This window comes from Urocitellus parryii, chromosome 9, assembly GCF_045843805.1.
Source record: "Urocitellus parryii isolate mUroPar1 chromosome 9, mUroPar1.hap1, whole genome shotgun sequence".
Taxonomy (NCBI): Eukaryota; Metazoa; Chordata; class Mammalia; order Rodentia; family Sciuridae; genus Urocitellus; species Urocitellus parryii.
The window spans coordinates 104,756,669-104,774,195 of NC_135539.1; the positions used below are offsets into that span (position 1 = coordinate 104,756,669).

General features: G+C 40.9%; 1 protein-coding gene across 1 annotated transcript in view; it reads left to right on the plus strand.

Moving 5' to 3' along the window:
• The window catches only part of Ptpn14 (protein tyrosine phosphatase non-receptor type 14), a 177,393-nt gene that overhangs the window by 109,459 nt on the left and 50,407 nt on the right, over nt 1-17,527 (plus strand). The window contains exons 4-5 of the mRNA XM_077802266.1: nt 7,212-7,309; nt 9,403-9,470. Coding sequence (XP_077658392.1) covers nt 7,212-7,309; nt 9,403-9,470 — 166 coding nt within the window. The remainder of the gene's footprint in view (nt 1-7,211; nt 7,310-9,402; nt 9,471-17,527) is intronic.

Sequence of the window (17,527 nt, forward strand, 5' to 3'; positions counted from 1 at the left end):
TCATCAGTTTTAGTTTTGCTTTTTCCTTCTGGTTTTTTTTTTTTTTTTTTACTGTTTTTTTCTTTTTTCCTTGTGAGTTATTTCCATTTTGCATACTGGCAAGAGTATTGCTTTTGTAATCTGTTGGTGCAGAGTTTTAATTGACTGTAGGCTGGGACATTCATTAAATGTAACAGCTTTTTAGATAGTGCATAGATCAGCTACCAGACCCATTATTATACTTCAGAAGTCATAAACTGAAATTCTTCCCAAGGGTTTTGAGGATCGAGGGACAGAGGGAGGGAGGCATTCAGGTTTATCTGGTTGCATGCCTGTGTACATACTGTTTATCTGGTCCTGGCAGACAGAGCGCCGCAGTGTGGGCCACCCTGTCCATTATCTGGATTTACAGCTGTGAACACCCTTTGGAATGGATGGAATGTGCCCCTTCTCTCCTGTTGGTATCCCTGTCAGTCTAAGATTTAAAATTGTTCTTTGCTCTTCTATACCCCAGAATTCTAGGACAACTTGTCCTCCGTCTCCTCTTTTTTGTCTTTTATAGTAGAGAAACTTTTACATTTGTTTCTTATTTGCACAGCATAACATCAACCAGAAAAAAAAAAAAAAAAAAAAGAGAACCAGCTCTTTGCTACATTCTGTGCTGTCCTGGGAGAACTGGGTTCTAGTACATTTTAGCAATAATTTTCTGATATGGCTAGTTGTAAAGGAAATTGCTCTTAATAATAATGATAAAATAATCTTTCCCCTTCTGGTCCTCTAACCCCACTAGTTTCAAGGAAAGACTTCAAAGACAGGAATGGAAGGGTAGTCCTGCCTCTATGATGTCCCATATCCCTACTGACTCTGAGGATGGGAAGAGAGAAGTTGGTTTGATTGCATTTGAGCTGTAGAGGAGGGAAGGGCAGACAGGAGCCATGTGATGATACTAGAGATGCTACAGGTTAATAGGCACAGCATTTTGAGACAGGGTCTCACTTTGTTGCTGAGGGCCTTGCTTATCTGCTAAATCTGGCCTTGAACTTGGGATCCTCCTGCCTCCCGAGTGACTGGGATTACACAACAACCAGCTTCACTCATCTCTTTTTAACTGTGGAAGAACAAAGACAGAAGGAGTGACACACGGGACACAAATGCTGTTCATATAGTTTTATCAGGTGTTATTAGGGTAATAACAGAAATGAATCGGGATTGCTCTTGTAATGATCCTAGAGGTGGAGGCCACTCACAGCAAGCATCAGGAAGGGCATGTGGGATCCCGATGATGAACTGCATTTTAGTTTTCAAAACTAATCTGCATTAGGAATACCTATTGTTATGGGCTCATTTCCCACCTGCTGCTGAACATAGCCCCTCATCCTTGGTAGTCACCTATAAACCAAGACCCTGCTTTTAGATTTTACTTGTATCCCTCAGTGCTTCTTACAAGGTCATGAGCAAGTGGGTAGATTGCGTGCTCAGGGGTTCTTAAGCTTCCTTCTCTTTACACAGGAGGAAAGTGAAATATCCAGAGGCTACTACCAGGAGAAAACCCAGATCTGAAGAGTCCGTGGGCCACTGTTGGAAACACAGCCTGTAATAGGATTTTATAGAAAAGCTTCTCATTTCAGTAGTTGCCTAGTGTGCTGTGGCCCAGACAGTCTAATTGAGGGGAGGGGAGGGCCTGATTATCAGAGCCCTTCCTCAGAAGCATAGGTAAACATCACAGGTGGTGGTGTTTTTATTTTCATTTTTATTTTTAGACTTCAGTGGAATCGAGGGTTTGCCCAGAGTGCCTGGGGATCAGGTCCCTCCCACCTGGCCTCTGTGGTTGGCCTGGCTGTGGTCTGATCTGGCCTTGCCTTTAGGAAGCAGTGTTACCTTGAGCAAGTCATTCACTTTCAAAATGGGTTCTTCTTCTAGACATGAAAGGCCTGGCCTTGGGTTTTATAAACATCCTTCCTTTGTTCGTTAGCTTTGGCTCAGCCATCCTGCAGTATTTATGGCCCCATATTTCTGTGGCTTTCACAAACAAAGACTTATTGGTATTTCTCGTGCATCTCACTTGTCCACCTGGGCACAAGTTTTGGTCTCTGGTGTCTTTGCCCAGGGCACAGGCTAACCCAGTTGCAGTCCTTGCTGGACACTACAGGTCTCAGAACAAAGGGAAACAGAGATGACCCAGGCACTGGTTCTGAGGGCTTCTGCTGGGGGTCACAGCATTTTTATTCCCCATTCATTGGCCCCAGAACAGTTCATAAGGGAAACAGGGTTGGCATAGATGACCCTGTTGAGGGGGGTCCTCCCAGCAAACGTTTGGAGCAGTGCTAGAAGTCTACTGCCCCTCCTATCTCTGCCAGTCTGAGGATGTTGCATCCTTGGGTGGAAGTAGGACCAAAATCAGATCCTAAAGCTTTGCTATTTACATGGCTCTTTCCTGCTGGGGGCAATTCTGCTGATCTGGACTTGGAATGAAGCTTTCGCTTGTGGGAAGGGTGGGAAACATATTTTCAAAGCATCACATACTCAGCCTCTGAGTCCCTAGTGTCTTATTTGTGGTTCTGTGGTAGTGCAGTCTCTACTTTGCAGAATACCACCAAGGATTTCTCAATCTCAGAAGAACGAACAGACCTGCAGGTAGAACACAGTTGTATCAGTGCTGAGATTAATTCTTTGTACATGAATTAAAAGGAGAGATTAGAGATCTTAGTGATGCATCTCCAAATGTTGACAATAACGCTGTGGGGTGTGACTTGGAAAGAGTTCTTTGATATCTCTGATAGAAGTACTGAATGCTCTGTTAATTTGACCCAATATGGCATTTAATTTTTTTTTCTTTTCAAATTTTTAGAGGAGGAAGGAACTTGGAAAAGTGTCTTATTTTCTTATGTTGGGGTACAAACATTCCAGATAGATGCAGCGTCCAGAGGCTAGTTCATAGCATCATTCAGCTTCCAGTTGTGATGTTTGGTAACACTGATTATCAGGAACCCTTTTATGCTTCACCCAGAGAAACCTGCATTTAATCAGCACATGAATCTTTAGATTAAAAGCAAAACAAAAATAATTTGAAATGAGAATTTTGTTTTCTTCATTTCAACAAGCATAGTTATGTTCACTAGTTCTTACGGGAGAGCAGAGTCCTAACCTAAAAGTAATCACTGGGCCTGAATTGTGAGATAGACTATTTCTAGGTCTTTGAATATGAAAAATATTAAAAAGCGTTCCTTGTGAACTTAGATTTTCAAAGAGGATCTCTTTGGAAAGTTGGCACACACTTACTTTCCTGGCATGAGGATTGTTTTTTATTTTTTTTTCTCTCCCCCTTTTCCCTCCCTCCACCCAGAGCTGTGACAGGGTGGAGTATACTTCCATGAAATTGCATGTTTCCAAAATAGGATTCACGGTTGCATTTTACTGCTGTTGTAATTGAATCTCTCATCAAAAATAAGCAGAACTCAAGCACTCTAAAAATAAAAATTTCAGCTGATACTCTCCAGTCTTCAAACAGGATACAATTTTTATATTTTGCAAAAACACTTCTGTGCAGAAGAGTACCAACCAAGCAGTTTCCCATGTGGTCCAAATCTCTTTCTCGTTTCTGCAATCTTACATAGCAATAACCACAGTCTCATGTGGTAATGGCACCATATCATTACTGGTGTGCAGATTCTCTTGGCTGGATAGCTTCCAAGATAGACTACTGCTTTCCTCAGCTCCAGGGTTTTATATCCCAGCACAAGACTACATCCAACCTACGTGACCAGAATGTTCTAGCACTACTTGCCAGGGATCCTGATTCACTGTATCCTTAGATAGGATGAATTTTTAATAGAACTTGCTCATGTGTTGGGGGTGAGAGTTGGGAGCAGGAGGCTAAGAAAAATGGAAATGGTTGTTTTTGGATCCTGTGGATTAATTGGTTGGTGTTTATTCCCAAGGGAGTCAACTGAGAGACACACACACACACACACACACACACACACACACACACACACATATATATCTTTGGGGATCATTTTTGACTCCAAGTTACCATGTTAAAAAGGTAGGTGATGCTAGGATAACTTCTCAAATGTTTTATTCCTTGGTTCTTGAACATTGAACCCTTAGGTAGTGTACTGGAGAAACATGGCGGCAGTGGCCAGAGAGGCCAGGGCGTCCTGTCTTAGCTCTCTCCAGGGCAAGCACAGTATCCTGCAGACCTAAGCACAGAGAGTGCTTAATAAGAGCATGTTACTGTCTATCTGTCTTCTGTCTGGAAGAGCAGAAAATTAGTGAAACCACTCAAGATGGAAAGGGATAGATAGCACATGGAAGAGAACAGGGTATGATTAATAGGAACAGGTCAACTTTTATCATCGTTTCCTACCTTGAGATTTGCCTTCTGGTTTGCTTTGCTTTGAGAATCTCACTGTTGTTTCTTGAGTAGGCTTTGCTCTTTCTTTCTATCCTGAGTCTTTGCTTTTGGATTTGTGTGTGTACACGGGTACGTGTGAGTATACAATTTGCTGGTTTGCTTTTTTTTTTTCTCTTCCATATCTTTTAACTTCACTGAAGAAAGTTGGAGCAGGACACTCCGGAAATAGGGTGAAGTTAACACTCTTCCTTGCATCTCTCTTGTTCTTGTTCCCCCAGTTTTGAAAGTAGGGTCTTCAGAATCTAAGTGGCTCGTCTTCAAAGATGGGTCTGCTTTAAGAATGAGCTCTTGGCACTTAAAAGAGGTTTTGATAACTTAGGGACCCTCTTACTTGCTTAGGTTTCTCCTTTCTAAGAACTAAGTTACAAACATGAAAGGTCTTCCATAAAAGACTCCTGGGCAGTTCCCAGAGTCTCTTGAAGAGAAGGTTACCTTGCACGAATGAGTGGACCTTTCATCATTCCCTTGAGAAGTGGCCCAGAGACCCAAGAAGCGTGTCAGAGGAAAAGCAGGAACCAGGCTGGGGATGGTGAACAAGAAGACAGAAGGTGCTGAAGAAAAACCTCAAAGAGAAGGTGCAGAACACAAACAAGAAACAGGCTCTGTGGTATGAGAAGCCATCTTCCAGAGCCCTTATTTTCCCCATTTTTATAGAGCTACCTCCCAGAAGATGAACTAATGCTATCATTAATTAGCCATATTGCATGAATCTTTTATTTAAACAAGGTCGTAATGTAAACTTACTTTGGGTTCATCTGTACTTGAAACTATGCCTGAGCTGGGGACCTGATTCTAAATGGGGAAAAAAGGAAGCTAAAAGATATTTATGTAGCATATTTTATTGTAGCAATTCAGAAAGCTTTAGTGTTGAGTATCATGATTTACTCCTGTATTGTTTCTTTAAATTCATATATAGGCACTGCTCTCAAATTTTTTTTTTAATTTTGATTTTCTCCTATGAAGAATAGAGAGTGACAGGTCACGACTTTGCTTTTCCTGCCCATCATATAATATTACCCAAAACAGCTTTTACAAATCTTCTGGCTCTTTCACACATACATATACCACACAAAATGCCTTTGATTTCACAGCGTTTTAAAAATGGTCCCACATAATGTGTCATCCTTATTAGTTTGTGCACATTCAGAAATGAGATTATTAGTAAAAGAGTTTTGACCAGAAGTTCTTATACATAAGCACTCTTTCTTTTTGTTGGGACTCAGCTGGTTAGAGGAGTCATGGATTCTAAGGCTGTAATGACGAGGTCAGGGCAGAGCCAGATCCACTGAACTCAAGAGTGGTGAGTGGCCCCAGCTCACCACAAGTGGCTTTTTGACATCTGTGAGGAACTGGTCTCTAAAAGCCAGTGGAAGCATTTGTTACATGCATCATTATATGGTCACATGATGTGAGCAGGAGGTAAAATTATTGACTGGATAGTGAAACCTGTAAAATGTTTATGAATTAATCAGATGAAAGACTGCATGAGGGCAGGGTAAAAGTTTTTTTTCTATCTTAAGTTGATTAAGAAGGGTTTTCAAATAATTCTCAGTGTTTACCCTTCTGATTTGAGTCTAGGTTAGATTTTTCCTATCCAAGACTGACATGTTTGCCTTTGCCCTGTACAGTGGACCCAACCACAAAGAAGTGAGGGCTGGGCTGGGGTGTGTAGAGAGCCCAGGCCTTCTCCCAATTAGGCTGATATGTCACAATTCCTGTGATATTGCCGGTAGAACCAGCCATCATGAGGTCTTAGCAGTGATCGCCTGTCTCTGGGAAAGCTGAGCTTTGGGGTCATCTCTGAGTTCTCTGGATTGAGATGTTGCAGTTCATTTGAAAGAGAGAGTGACAGTTACCAGGAGTGTTTGCCAGGAAGGTGTGTTAGAGAGGTGACTCTGTTGTAGGAATGTGGTCAGAGGCTAAGTGGTGTCCCGGGACGTGACCATCAAGAGTGAGGAGATTTCTACATGTTTAGGTCATTCTAAATGTGTGATTTTATTGGCAAGAAAACAACACACTATTTTAGCTACTGGTCTGAGGTTGGTGTCATGTATGGGAACATTCTCTCTGTATTTTTCTTTTGTTGTTGTTTGGGAATATAGTTCAGTTTGGAAAGTTGCATTTAAATTGATTTTTATGAGTTACCGACCTGGGAGGTGAAGTATGGCTCTGAAAAGCTTTCCCATCCTTTAGCAGAATTCCAAATTATATGACCTATTTGTAATCTGCCCTACCAAAATTTTGCATTTAAGAGATGACTAGTGGTCAACCTGGGCAAGTTAGCAAGACCTTGTCTCAAAAAAAAAAAAAAAAAAAAAATTAAAGGGTTGGGGATGTAGCTCAGTGGTAGAGTGCCCTTGTGTTCAATCCCTAGTACTATGCAAAAAAAAAAAAAAAAAAAAAAAAAAAAGTTGATGTGTTTCTGGAATTTTCAGCAATGCATACATACTTTGAGTGTATTGAGTATGTTTCTGCTGTCACAGTGTCATGTGTGTTCAGGTGTAGAGAGCTTTTTCATTCTTGGTCTCTGTTTTGAAGAACTGGTTCATATCACTAGTTTATCCTGTTGGCCTAAAAGCAAGTGATTTGATGAGAATGTTCTCAATCTCAAAGTAAATGGGATGTGGCACCTGCTACATCAAACAAAGACAAACACAGGCTGAGGTCACTTTCCATCTTTTATAGATGACTTTTGTCAACATCACCTGCGTATCCTGCTGTGTACACAAGAGTTTGCATCCAGGGACGTCTTTTGTGGGAATACATTCCAAGTATGTGTTTTTGAGTTTGTGTGTTCCTCTCTTCCCATGAACAGATATCAGTATTACCTGCAAGTCAAAAAAGACGTGCTTGAAGGCCGGTTGCGGTGTACCTTGGAACAGGTGATTCGACTGGCTGGCTTAGCTGTGCAAGGTAAGATGTAGTCACCACCAGCATGTGAAATTCTATTTTCTGTTGGATTTATGGTGTTGGTGTCTTCTTAGTGTGAAAAGATACACTGACCTAAATGATCCCTCATTAATACTCCCTTCTCATTTCTTATTACGTTAATAAGAAGAAGAGCTAGTGATTTTTGATGGCAGGACAGTTTCTGTCTCAAAACTGTTTGCAAACTGCTCTTGCTTATTTCATTATAGTTTTATTCCAAGAAATAGTAGCTTTGAAGCTGTGTCTTAAGTTGATGGGACATTCTGCTGCACAATGTGGTTGTATTCTGTGGCTTAAAGGACTATGTTACTGTCACAGCAACTTCCAGTGTAATAGCCTTAATCATTGTCATATGATTTATTCTAATATAGTTAAAGAGAGAAACTTAAAATCCAAGTTGTTAATGTGAAATAACCAACTTTCTCTTGGAATAAATTTATCTTCAACCTATCTTATTTAGATTTATCAGACAGCTATTTTTTTTACCTTCTCTACATTGTTATGTGTCAATTCTTTTAAAATACATTTTATTATATTATCTATTTAGTGGTAGTTTAATTTTTTTTAGTCATATTGAAAACAAGAAGCTGGTAAATACAATTTTTGAAAGGAGAACTAATTTCCCTTTCAATCCTCCTTTTCCCTAAAAATCAGCTGGTGTCCAAGTATAACCCTGCCAGCAGCCAAGCTCTCGCTGTGTGGACTGTTGATTTAGAAGCCGTGAACTGAACTTCCCAAACTTTGAACTGAAGTTGAACCTTTTGGTTTCTAAATGTCTAGAGAAAGTGGTCTTTCCCTGACCTCTTTCATATCAGTGGCATAGCCATTTCTGTTAGACGTAAATTTCCTACAGAGTTAGCTTCTGTTATTACTCTTTGGATGAAAATGCCCAAAATATGTTGTATTACACCTGTCTACATAGAGCCTGGAAGGGGAAGAAAGAATGGCCAGTTATGGTAGGAGCAGTGGAAGCATCATTGAAATAATGGAGCAGGCACCCTTAATAGAGGGAGGAGTGAGTAGATCCTGGGGATTCTTACTGGGTTTTTAGAAAGATGCATCATCCAAAATATAAGTTGGGAAGGAAGGTGATAACTGATGATTGACCTTCAAAATAGGCAGAACAGATCATGTGCTACATTTGTCGATGGCTCTTTGGTATTTCAGCAACTTTGTTGTGTTGACCTTCTGTATATCTGTGTATTCTTTTATTCTGCATCTGTTGTTAAATATAATCTTAAATATATCTGAGTCCATTTCTATTGGCTGCTAAGTCTTTTACATGAGATCAAGATTTCACGCAGGTTTGGTTTTTGTGAAAGTGAGTGAGATAAGGAGCAAGACATACGTTCCTATATTGATGTTTATGGCATAGGCTGTGCATGTTCATTTTGCATGTGCTCCAATATACCACTGAGAGATGAAAACATGACAGAACAGAATTTCTGACATCTTGTAACATGCAAAGTTGTTTAGGAGGCGTAAAGATTTTCTGAGGTTGCTTGCCAAGGGTGATCTGCAGTGGGAATTTCCAGCTGCAAATACGTGATCAGATGAAGATACATTTAGCTCTGTGGTTCTCCAAATTAACCTTGATTTAAAAAGTCCCCTTGGTAGATAGCCTAAAGATATGAACTGAGGCACATTTAACAGATAAATATAGTTCTTTCTTTTTTAAAAATAACTTTTATTTATTTCTGTATGTATGTGCATACATACATGTTTATGAGGTGCTGAGGATCAAACCCAGTGCCTCACACATGCTAGGCAAATGCTGTACCATAGAGCCACAACCCCAGCCTATAGATTTGTTTTTAAATATTTAAATAACCTTTTAGGGATAGCTTTCACTATATATATATATTTTAAATTGTGCAGTGGTGCTCATGTGCTGATATTTAGAGTTGTTAGGTAAATGTAGTTACTATATCAAGCACCTCCTGGCACTATTTTCATTTAATAGTGGTGCAGAAAAAGGATACAGTAGGAAGAATAAATATGGTGACAAGTTTGCAGTGTTTTATTCCATCTTTAATTTCACATAATAACTACTCCCCTCTCCCCCATCTTCTTCTCAGCTGATTTTGGAGATTATAATCAGTTTGATTCTCAAGATTTCCTCCGAGAGTATGTGCTATTTCCTATGGTAAGTGCATTTTCTATTCTTCTTGCTTAATTTTCTACCTCCTTTGGGCATTTAATTCTTGCCTTTGAAAAGAGAATTCTTTCCTTAGAGAATTGGGCCTATACATGTTTTCAGGGGAGGAAAGCCTATGCATTAATAAAAGAGGGACAAGGTCTATAAAACACATTGAGACACTAAAGACATCCTTTTGCCTCAAGACACTCCCTAATTTCTTTTTCAGATAGTTCCTTGTTGCTGTTTAGAAATACCACTGATTTTTGTATATCGATACTATAACTTACAATTTTCCTGAATTTGTTTATCAATTCTAACAGATTTTTGGTGGAAGCTTTATATAAATTATATCGTCACTAAATCGAGACACTTTTTTCCTATTTGGATACATCTATTTATTTATTTTCTTGACTGATTGTTCTCATCTGGGCTTCCAGGACTATGCCGCATAGAAATGGTGAGAGTGGGCAGAAACCAGTCACATATAGAGTAGCCTAAAACCAACCGACAGTCAGTCAAACTTAGGGATTCATTTGCTTAAGAAATTGAAAGATTTATGTACTGAAAACTATCAAACATTAATCAAAGAAATTAAAGGTAGCAAATGGAATGATATACTATGTTCATAGATCAGAAGAATCAATACTGTTTACATGTTCATGTTACCCAAAGCAATCTACAGATTTAATGCAATCCTTATCAAATTTTCAGTGTCATTCTTAAAAGAAATAGAAAATTATCCTAAAATTCATATGGAACTACAAAAGAGACCCTGATAGCCAAAGCATTGTAGAGCAAAATGAACAAAGTTGGAGGTACTAAGCTACCTGACTTCAAACTATATTACCAAGCTATAGTCAATAAAGCAACATGGTCCTGGAAGAATAATAGACACAATGACCATTGGAATAGATTAGAGAGCCCAGAAGTAAATCCACACATCTGTGATCAATTGAGTTTTGACACAGGGGGCCAAAACACACAATGGGATAAGGACAATTTCTCCAATCCATGGTGTTGAGAAAGCTGGCAATCTACATGGAAAGGAACGAAACCGGGCCCTTATCTCACCCCTTACACGAGAATCAGCTCCAGATGGATGACAGACTTGGTGTGTGATGAGAAACTGTAGAACTGCTCGAAGAAAACAGGAAAAGCTACAGAACATTGGTCTGGGCAACAATTTCTTGCAGACGACCCTCCAATTATATAGGCAGCAAAAGCCCAAATAAACAAATAGATTGTAACAAGCTAGGAAGCTTTTGCCACAACAAAGGAAATAATTAACAGAGCAAAGAGACAATTCACAGACTGGGAGAAAGTGTTTACAAATCATTCATCAGATAAGGGGCTCATATTTAAAATAGGCAAGAAACTTCCAACTACTCAATAGCAAGAAAACCCTGTTAAAAAAAAAAATGGGCAACAGGCCTGAATAGACATTTCTTAAAATAAGACATACAAATTCAGGAAATATAGACTAAAACCACAAGGAGATGTCAGCTACCACCTGTTAGGGTGACTGTTGTCAAAAAGAAGAAAGATAACAAGTGTTGGTGAAGATGTGGAAAAAAGCCCTGTTCACAGCTGGTGGTGATGTAAGTTAGTACCGCCATAGGGAACGCAGTGTGGAAGTTCCTCCAGAAAAACTAAAATAGAATTATCCTGTGACCCAGCAATCCCACCTTGGATTATAAATTCAGAAGAATTGAATCAGTGTGTGGAGGAGATCTCTGTACTCCCATCACTACTGCTGCAGCATCCACAATAGCCAAGATATAGAAACACCCTAAATTCCCCAAAATGGAGCAATCATTTTAAAAAGTGGGGTTTATATACACAATGGGACACTGTACAACCTTAAAAAGAACAAAATCCTGTCACTCCCAATAATGTGGATAAGACTAGAGGATATTATGGTAGGTAAAATAAGCCAGGCACAGAGAGATGAGTGCTGCAAGGTCTCATTTCTGTGTGGAATCAAAAAATTCGAACTCATAAAGGTAAAGAGTAGAATGGTGGTTACCAGAGGTGAAGGGGCAGGAAGGGAAAGGGAAAATGTGGATGAACGAGTGCAAAGTTTTATTTAGACAGGAGGGACAAGCTGTGGTCATGGATTTCACAGCATATGGTGACTACACTCAATAATTATGTATATTTCAAAATCACCAAAGGAGCAGATTTTAAATGGGCTCATCACAAAGAAATGAGAATTGGGTGGGGCAAGAGATAGGTTAATTAGCTTGATTGGCTTGTTCCAACGATGTATATATGATCAAAATATCACATTGTAGCCGATCATGATCATGGTGGACTCACTCCTGTAATCCCAGCTACTCTGGAGGCTGAGGCAGGAGGATTGCAAGTTTGAGACCAACCTGGGTAACTTAGCGAGACCCTGTCTCAAAAATGGAAGAGCTCGTGGGATGCAGTTCAGTGGTAGGACACTACTATTACTTAAGAAAAAAATAAAAAAAGAAAAGAAGAAAAATCACATTGCATCTCATAAATATATAAGATTTTTGTCAATAATTTTTTTTTTTTTTTTTAAAGGTGCTTCTTTGTCAAGCGCTTCTCATTTATTCATTACCCTCCAGCAAGCTGACGGTCTGGTCTTCCTTTCTGGGTTGTTCCCACCCAAGAGCCTTTGTACCTGGGTTTCCTCTACTTGGAAATGATCTGCCCCCAATCTTTACATCACTGAGGTCCAATTCAAACACCACCTTTTCAGAGAGGACTTCCTTTTCCTTCATCACCTGCTGTCGATGTCGCTTCATCATTAGCCACTTTCTGGACGTCACAGCTCTTTCAGTTTTTGAAGTTGTTCATTCTCTGTTTGCCAGCTTCAATTACCAACCCTGTGATCCTTTGTCCATTTCGTTCACTGTTTCTGACACACAGGTCCCACTCGTGAACGTTTGTGGAATGAATCAATGAAGTGAAATGTTCATTCCTAGGCTGAAGTAAGAGTGAGACTGGGTTTTAACCCCCGGGGATTTTTGTTGGTTGCTTGGTTGGTTGGCTTTGGGGTAAACGTGAGGAATTTTTTGTGAGAGAGGATGAAAACATCTGCAAAGCCCATTTTAGGGAAGAGCTATAACCAGTCTGACATGCTGGTTCTGAATTTAGAAATCATGATTATTCACCATTTAAAAAAAAAAATCAATTGTTTAGTCCAAAACACTGACCTGGGTAACTAACACCCAGGGCATGAAATTCTACAAGAAATGGTGCGTGTTCTCAGGAGGCTCCAGTGTGGTTGGGTAAAAAGGAAGTTTGCAAAATCAGACTGTGAAGCCAAGTGTAATAAAGTGCGATGGGCATTTTACGTGGGGAGAGGACAGTGTGCTTGGGAAGGCTTAGAGACGAATGGAGTGTGGGCTGTTTTCTTAAAGGGTAGCAGGATTGTAAGAGGGGGAGGGGGAAGGAGCAAGGAATGATCTAGACAGAGAGGAGGGAAGAGGCGAGGTGCCTGGAGTATTTGAGAAAGAGTCAAGTGGATAGTGTGACTGTAACTTGGTGGTGTTTGGGGGGAATCCTGGTGTATGAAACTGAAAACTTCAGAGAAGGCGGAATGCCTGAGCTTTTTCCAGAGCTTTGCAGACTCTACACTTTGAAAACTGCTGGCTTAAGCAGGGAGACCATTTGTGGGAGGAAGTCAGCTGGGAGTCTGTTGTGGTGGTCTGGAGAAGAGATCTAATTTAGGTGGCTAGCAGCGAGATGAAAACAAGAAAGCAAAGCAGGAGATGTTTTGAAAGCAAAATAGGTAAATTTTGGAGTCTATTCAGCTATGACAGACAGGGGAAAGTGGAGAGTCTAGTGACAAAGGTTTTTTTTTTTTAATTTTTTTTTAAAGAGAGAGAGAGAGAAGGTTTTTTTTTTAATATTTATTTTTTAGTATTCGGCGGACACAACATCTTTGTTTGTATGTGGTGCTGAGGATCGAACCCGGGCCGCATGCATGCCAGGCGAGCGCGCTACCTCTTGAGCCACATCTCCAGCCCGTGACAAAGGTTTTAAGGTCTTTAATTTTTTTTGTTTTTTGGAAAATGAATTTATTTTTTAGACTTCTGTGTGTGTTAGCTCAGTGATCACAACAAACATGAGGCAGCCTTGGTGGCATTTGTCCAGTGGAGGTCCCAATAATTATTTTCTCCCAGAAGTTTTTCCTTAAGCTTCATATTGACTTTCAACCATGATTCTTTGTCTTGTCTGTGGCTTTGACTTGAACATGACCCTTTCCAAGGAGTGACTTGCCAACTAGCATGCATGAAGTTTTCTACCCCAACCACAGGGACCTTCTCCAATCAAATCCTCTGTCCACATACAATGTCTCATTTTCACTTAAAATCGGGTCTTCAAAAGCCACCTTCCTGAGAACCAGCTGTGCGGGGTACAGGGCGATCAGCTTATTCACCTTCCCCGCAACCTATGTGTGGTGTCTTCTGCCCTCACCTGGGTCTAGCAGAACCATTTCCCGCCAAGGTGGTGAAATCAGGGGGGTGTTAAGAGCATATTCTTGCGGAAATGAAGTGCTGTATGAACTGAACCTTTTGAGAAGCAAGCCAAGGGGAGGCCACTCCAGGCCCCAAAGCTCACAGACTGCTGGCCCTGCATGCAGAGACAATAGGCACCTGATGGGGACCATCACTCACAGCTGAGGCCAGAGGTGGGATGGGTTTTAAGTTTTGAGTCACTAGAGTAAGTAAGGGGCTGGTGTTACTATCCATGTTAGTACATGAGTACAACTGCATTGGTCCAAAGTGTACCTTGTTCTCAGATGTTAGGAAAATACTGCAGATCGCTATTTTTTCAAGAATAACTCTATTCTTCTTCCCTCTCAGGAAACAGCAGTAATATCTTTATGCCTGCTTTTATTAATGTATTAATAATTCTACCCATTCTATCAACTTCCATTCAAAGAGATTAGCAGTTACTTAGCAGACAAGTTCTTCATAGGATTTAATGTCAGTATGCTTAAATGGACCTCTGATATTGCAAAAGTTCCCCGGGATATTTATCATCATGCTTGATGTGAGCTCAGCTTTTAAGAGAGTCAGTTTTATGTCAGACGAAGTAGTTGATCATGGAGGGTTGAGCATTTTCTACATTTTTTTTCACCCCAATCTTATTAAAAGACCTACTCGCATTATCTGAAGGAAGAGACCGGGTTAGGTTGCCAGAGTTTGCAAAAGTGATTGCCAGCATGAGATTGATGAGTTTGTAAGATGCTTTGACAGGTGTCAGGAAGCAGTCAAGAGTGTAAGTTTTGTTGTTTTGTGCACCACGCTTCCTTTTGGAGATTCATTCCTTACTGGGCTCTGAGCAGATCATCTACTGAAACAGCCTGGACTCCACACATCTCACCAGTGGGCAAACAGATCCTGACATTAGTATTTTGGGGTTCTAAAATAGCCCCTTCTGGATGGGAGCTTCTAGCTCCTGGTACATATTTATATTCAAATTTAAAGTTAAATAAAGTTAAAAATCACTCCTTGGTAGCATTGGCTGCCTAGTGGCTAACTGTGTTGGAAAGCTCAGATATGAACATTCTCACCATCCCACACAGTCCTGTTGGACAGTGCCCAAGATGATGTGGCACAAACTGATTGTCGTCGGAGTATATGTCTGAGTAAATGTTCCCAGGTCTCTGCCTGTAGCCATCTTCTTTCATCGCTCCCTGCACGTCCCCACCCTGCCCCACCATGTTGTGTCCTGCGTGCACTGCGGTCGGCGGTCAGAAATTTCTCAGCAGAGTTGCCAAGCCGTGCTGTGCCCACATCCTGACTGAGCCACTCACAGCCCACCTTGGGCACGGTAGCCTTCTAAGTCTCATTTTCCTCATCTAAAATGAAGCTAAACAGGGCTGAGACTGTAGCTCAGTGGTAAAGCGCTTGCCTTGCATGTATGAGGCCCTGGGTTCAATCCTCAGCACCACATAAAAAACAAATTAAAAAAACAGATACTGTGTGTTCATCTACAATTAAATAAATATTTTAAAAAGATATAATAAAATGAAGAGAACAAAGCTAAATCCCTTTGTGAGCATTCAAAGAAAAAAATGTACGTGAAGTACCTAATTTGGCACAGGTGAGATTCTCAGTAACTGTTTATTCAGTTGTCCTGTTAGCATAATTCCTTATATATCTTTATATTTTTATGTAGGCAAACATAAGGATGTTAAAGAGTGCGCTTTCTAGGTAAAATCACTGTGTGCATTGTGTGTGTGTGTGTGTGTGTGTGTGTGTGAGAGAGAGAGAGAGAGAGAGAGAGAGAGAGAGAGAGAGAGAGAGAGAGAGAGATACTGGGCATTGAAGCCAGGAGAACTCCATCACTGAGCCATATCCCCAGCCATTTTTATTTTGACACAAGGTCTTGTTGAGCTGCCCAGGCTGGCCTGGAACTTGTGCTCCTCCTGCCTCGGGTGCCAAAGTACCTGGGATGATAGGCACATGCCCCTGTGCCTGGCACTGTTTGCATTTTGAAATGTGAGCCGAGGACAGGCAGAAGGTACAAATGATCACTAACCAGCTTTGCATAATCAAAAACTCTTGTCTCATAGTATGAAACTTACACTCTAAGTAGTGCGTTCCCTGAACATTTATTGCTCATTGACTCTGTAGGGTGAACTTATAAGTTGTCACTCTGGAAAAGCGCTGTGACAGACTCTGTAAGTGATATAAAGAGGAATCATTGCCCTTGAGGGGCCTAAATTCTAATGGAGGGAGACAAGAATAGGGAATGGGTACACAAATGACTGTGTTAGAAACGCAGCAGGCAGAATGTAAGAGACACACAGACAGGTCTGGGGTGAGAGAGGCTACTTCCAGCGGGGGAAGCAGGAAAGCCCTGTGGAGGGCAGGGATTGCTGAGATGGGGATGTGAAGGACAATGTGACATTTCATACACTGTGGTGGGACTGGATGGTTCTTCCAAAAAAGGGTAGACATGAGCAGGAACAGAGATCTAAAAGCAGTTTGTATTCGATCACAAGGTGGCCTGAGGCCCTAAACCCTTGGGGGAGGAGATCTAGAAGGAAAGGCTGGGTCGTGTTGAAGAATGGTGTGATAGCAGGGCTCAGCTGTTGACCTAATTGAGGAGGCAGTGGGGAGCCATGGAAGGTTGTAAACTTTCTGCTTGATTCCACCAGAGCTTTCAAAGAGAAGAATGCATTCCTTTGGTGGGGGAGGGAAGATAGGATGAATAGCCGTGTTTGATCTTACAAAGTTACTGAATTTGTCAAATGGCATTTCTTCAGCAGAAAAAGAACAAAGTTAAGTACACAGGCGCTCCACAGGTGTGCAGCTGCGTAAGGCACTCACTCTGCCATCTCTCATTCACCCAGGGCCACTCTCGCACATTTCTCTGGTGGGGCGCAGGCCCTCAGGGAGGCCCCAAGCACAGGTGGAGGCAGTGAAGTACAATAGCAGAGGGGTTCCTTTGGGCTTTTTCTTTTATAAAACTAGGAAGTGGAGGTTTAATGGAACCTTTTTTGATCTTCTCTTACCCCTGGTTTATTCTGTTGCCACATATCTTTCACTAGCTTTTCAAAATTAATATCATATTGGAGACGAAAACTTGATACTGAGATGCACACACAGCTAAGTTTCTAAGCCTTGTGATATCTTTGTTCGTCCGCGACGTAAAGCTGAAAGCATTGAGCTCATTTCTCATTGTGGACTCGTCAATTTAGTGGAAAGGCTAAGCAGGAAACAGCAAGTTAATCAGTAGGTGTGAAAAATAAGAGCCCTGCTGGTTCCCTCTGTCTTCTCTAAGGACTCTCTCGTGAGCTCTGGACTTTGCAGAATCTGCAGAGCTATAAAATTTCCAGGATATATTTACATCCTCATTTCCCACTTTTAAAAATCTCATTTTTTTTCACACTTCAATGTTTTGAGATGGAATATTTCTTACAGTTTGAAGTGTATGTTTTGGGGGGTGGTGTTTCATCCATGAACAGTTGTTAAATGGGAGGTAAGTCTCTCTATAAATGGTATTTTAGAAAGAAGGGTTTGAGGCATTTCATATGATCTCTGTAAAAATATGAGCCCCCACTCTGCACC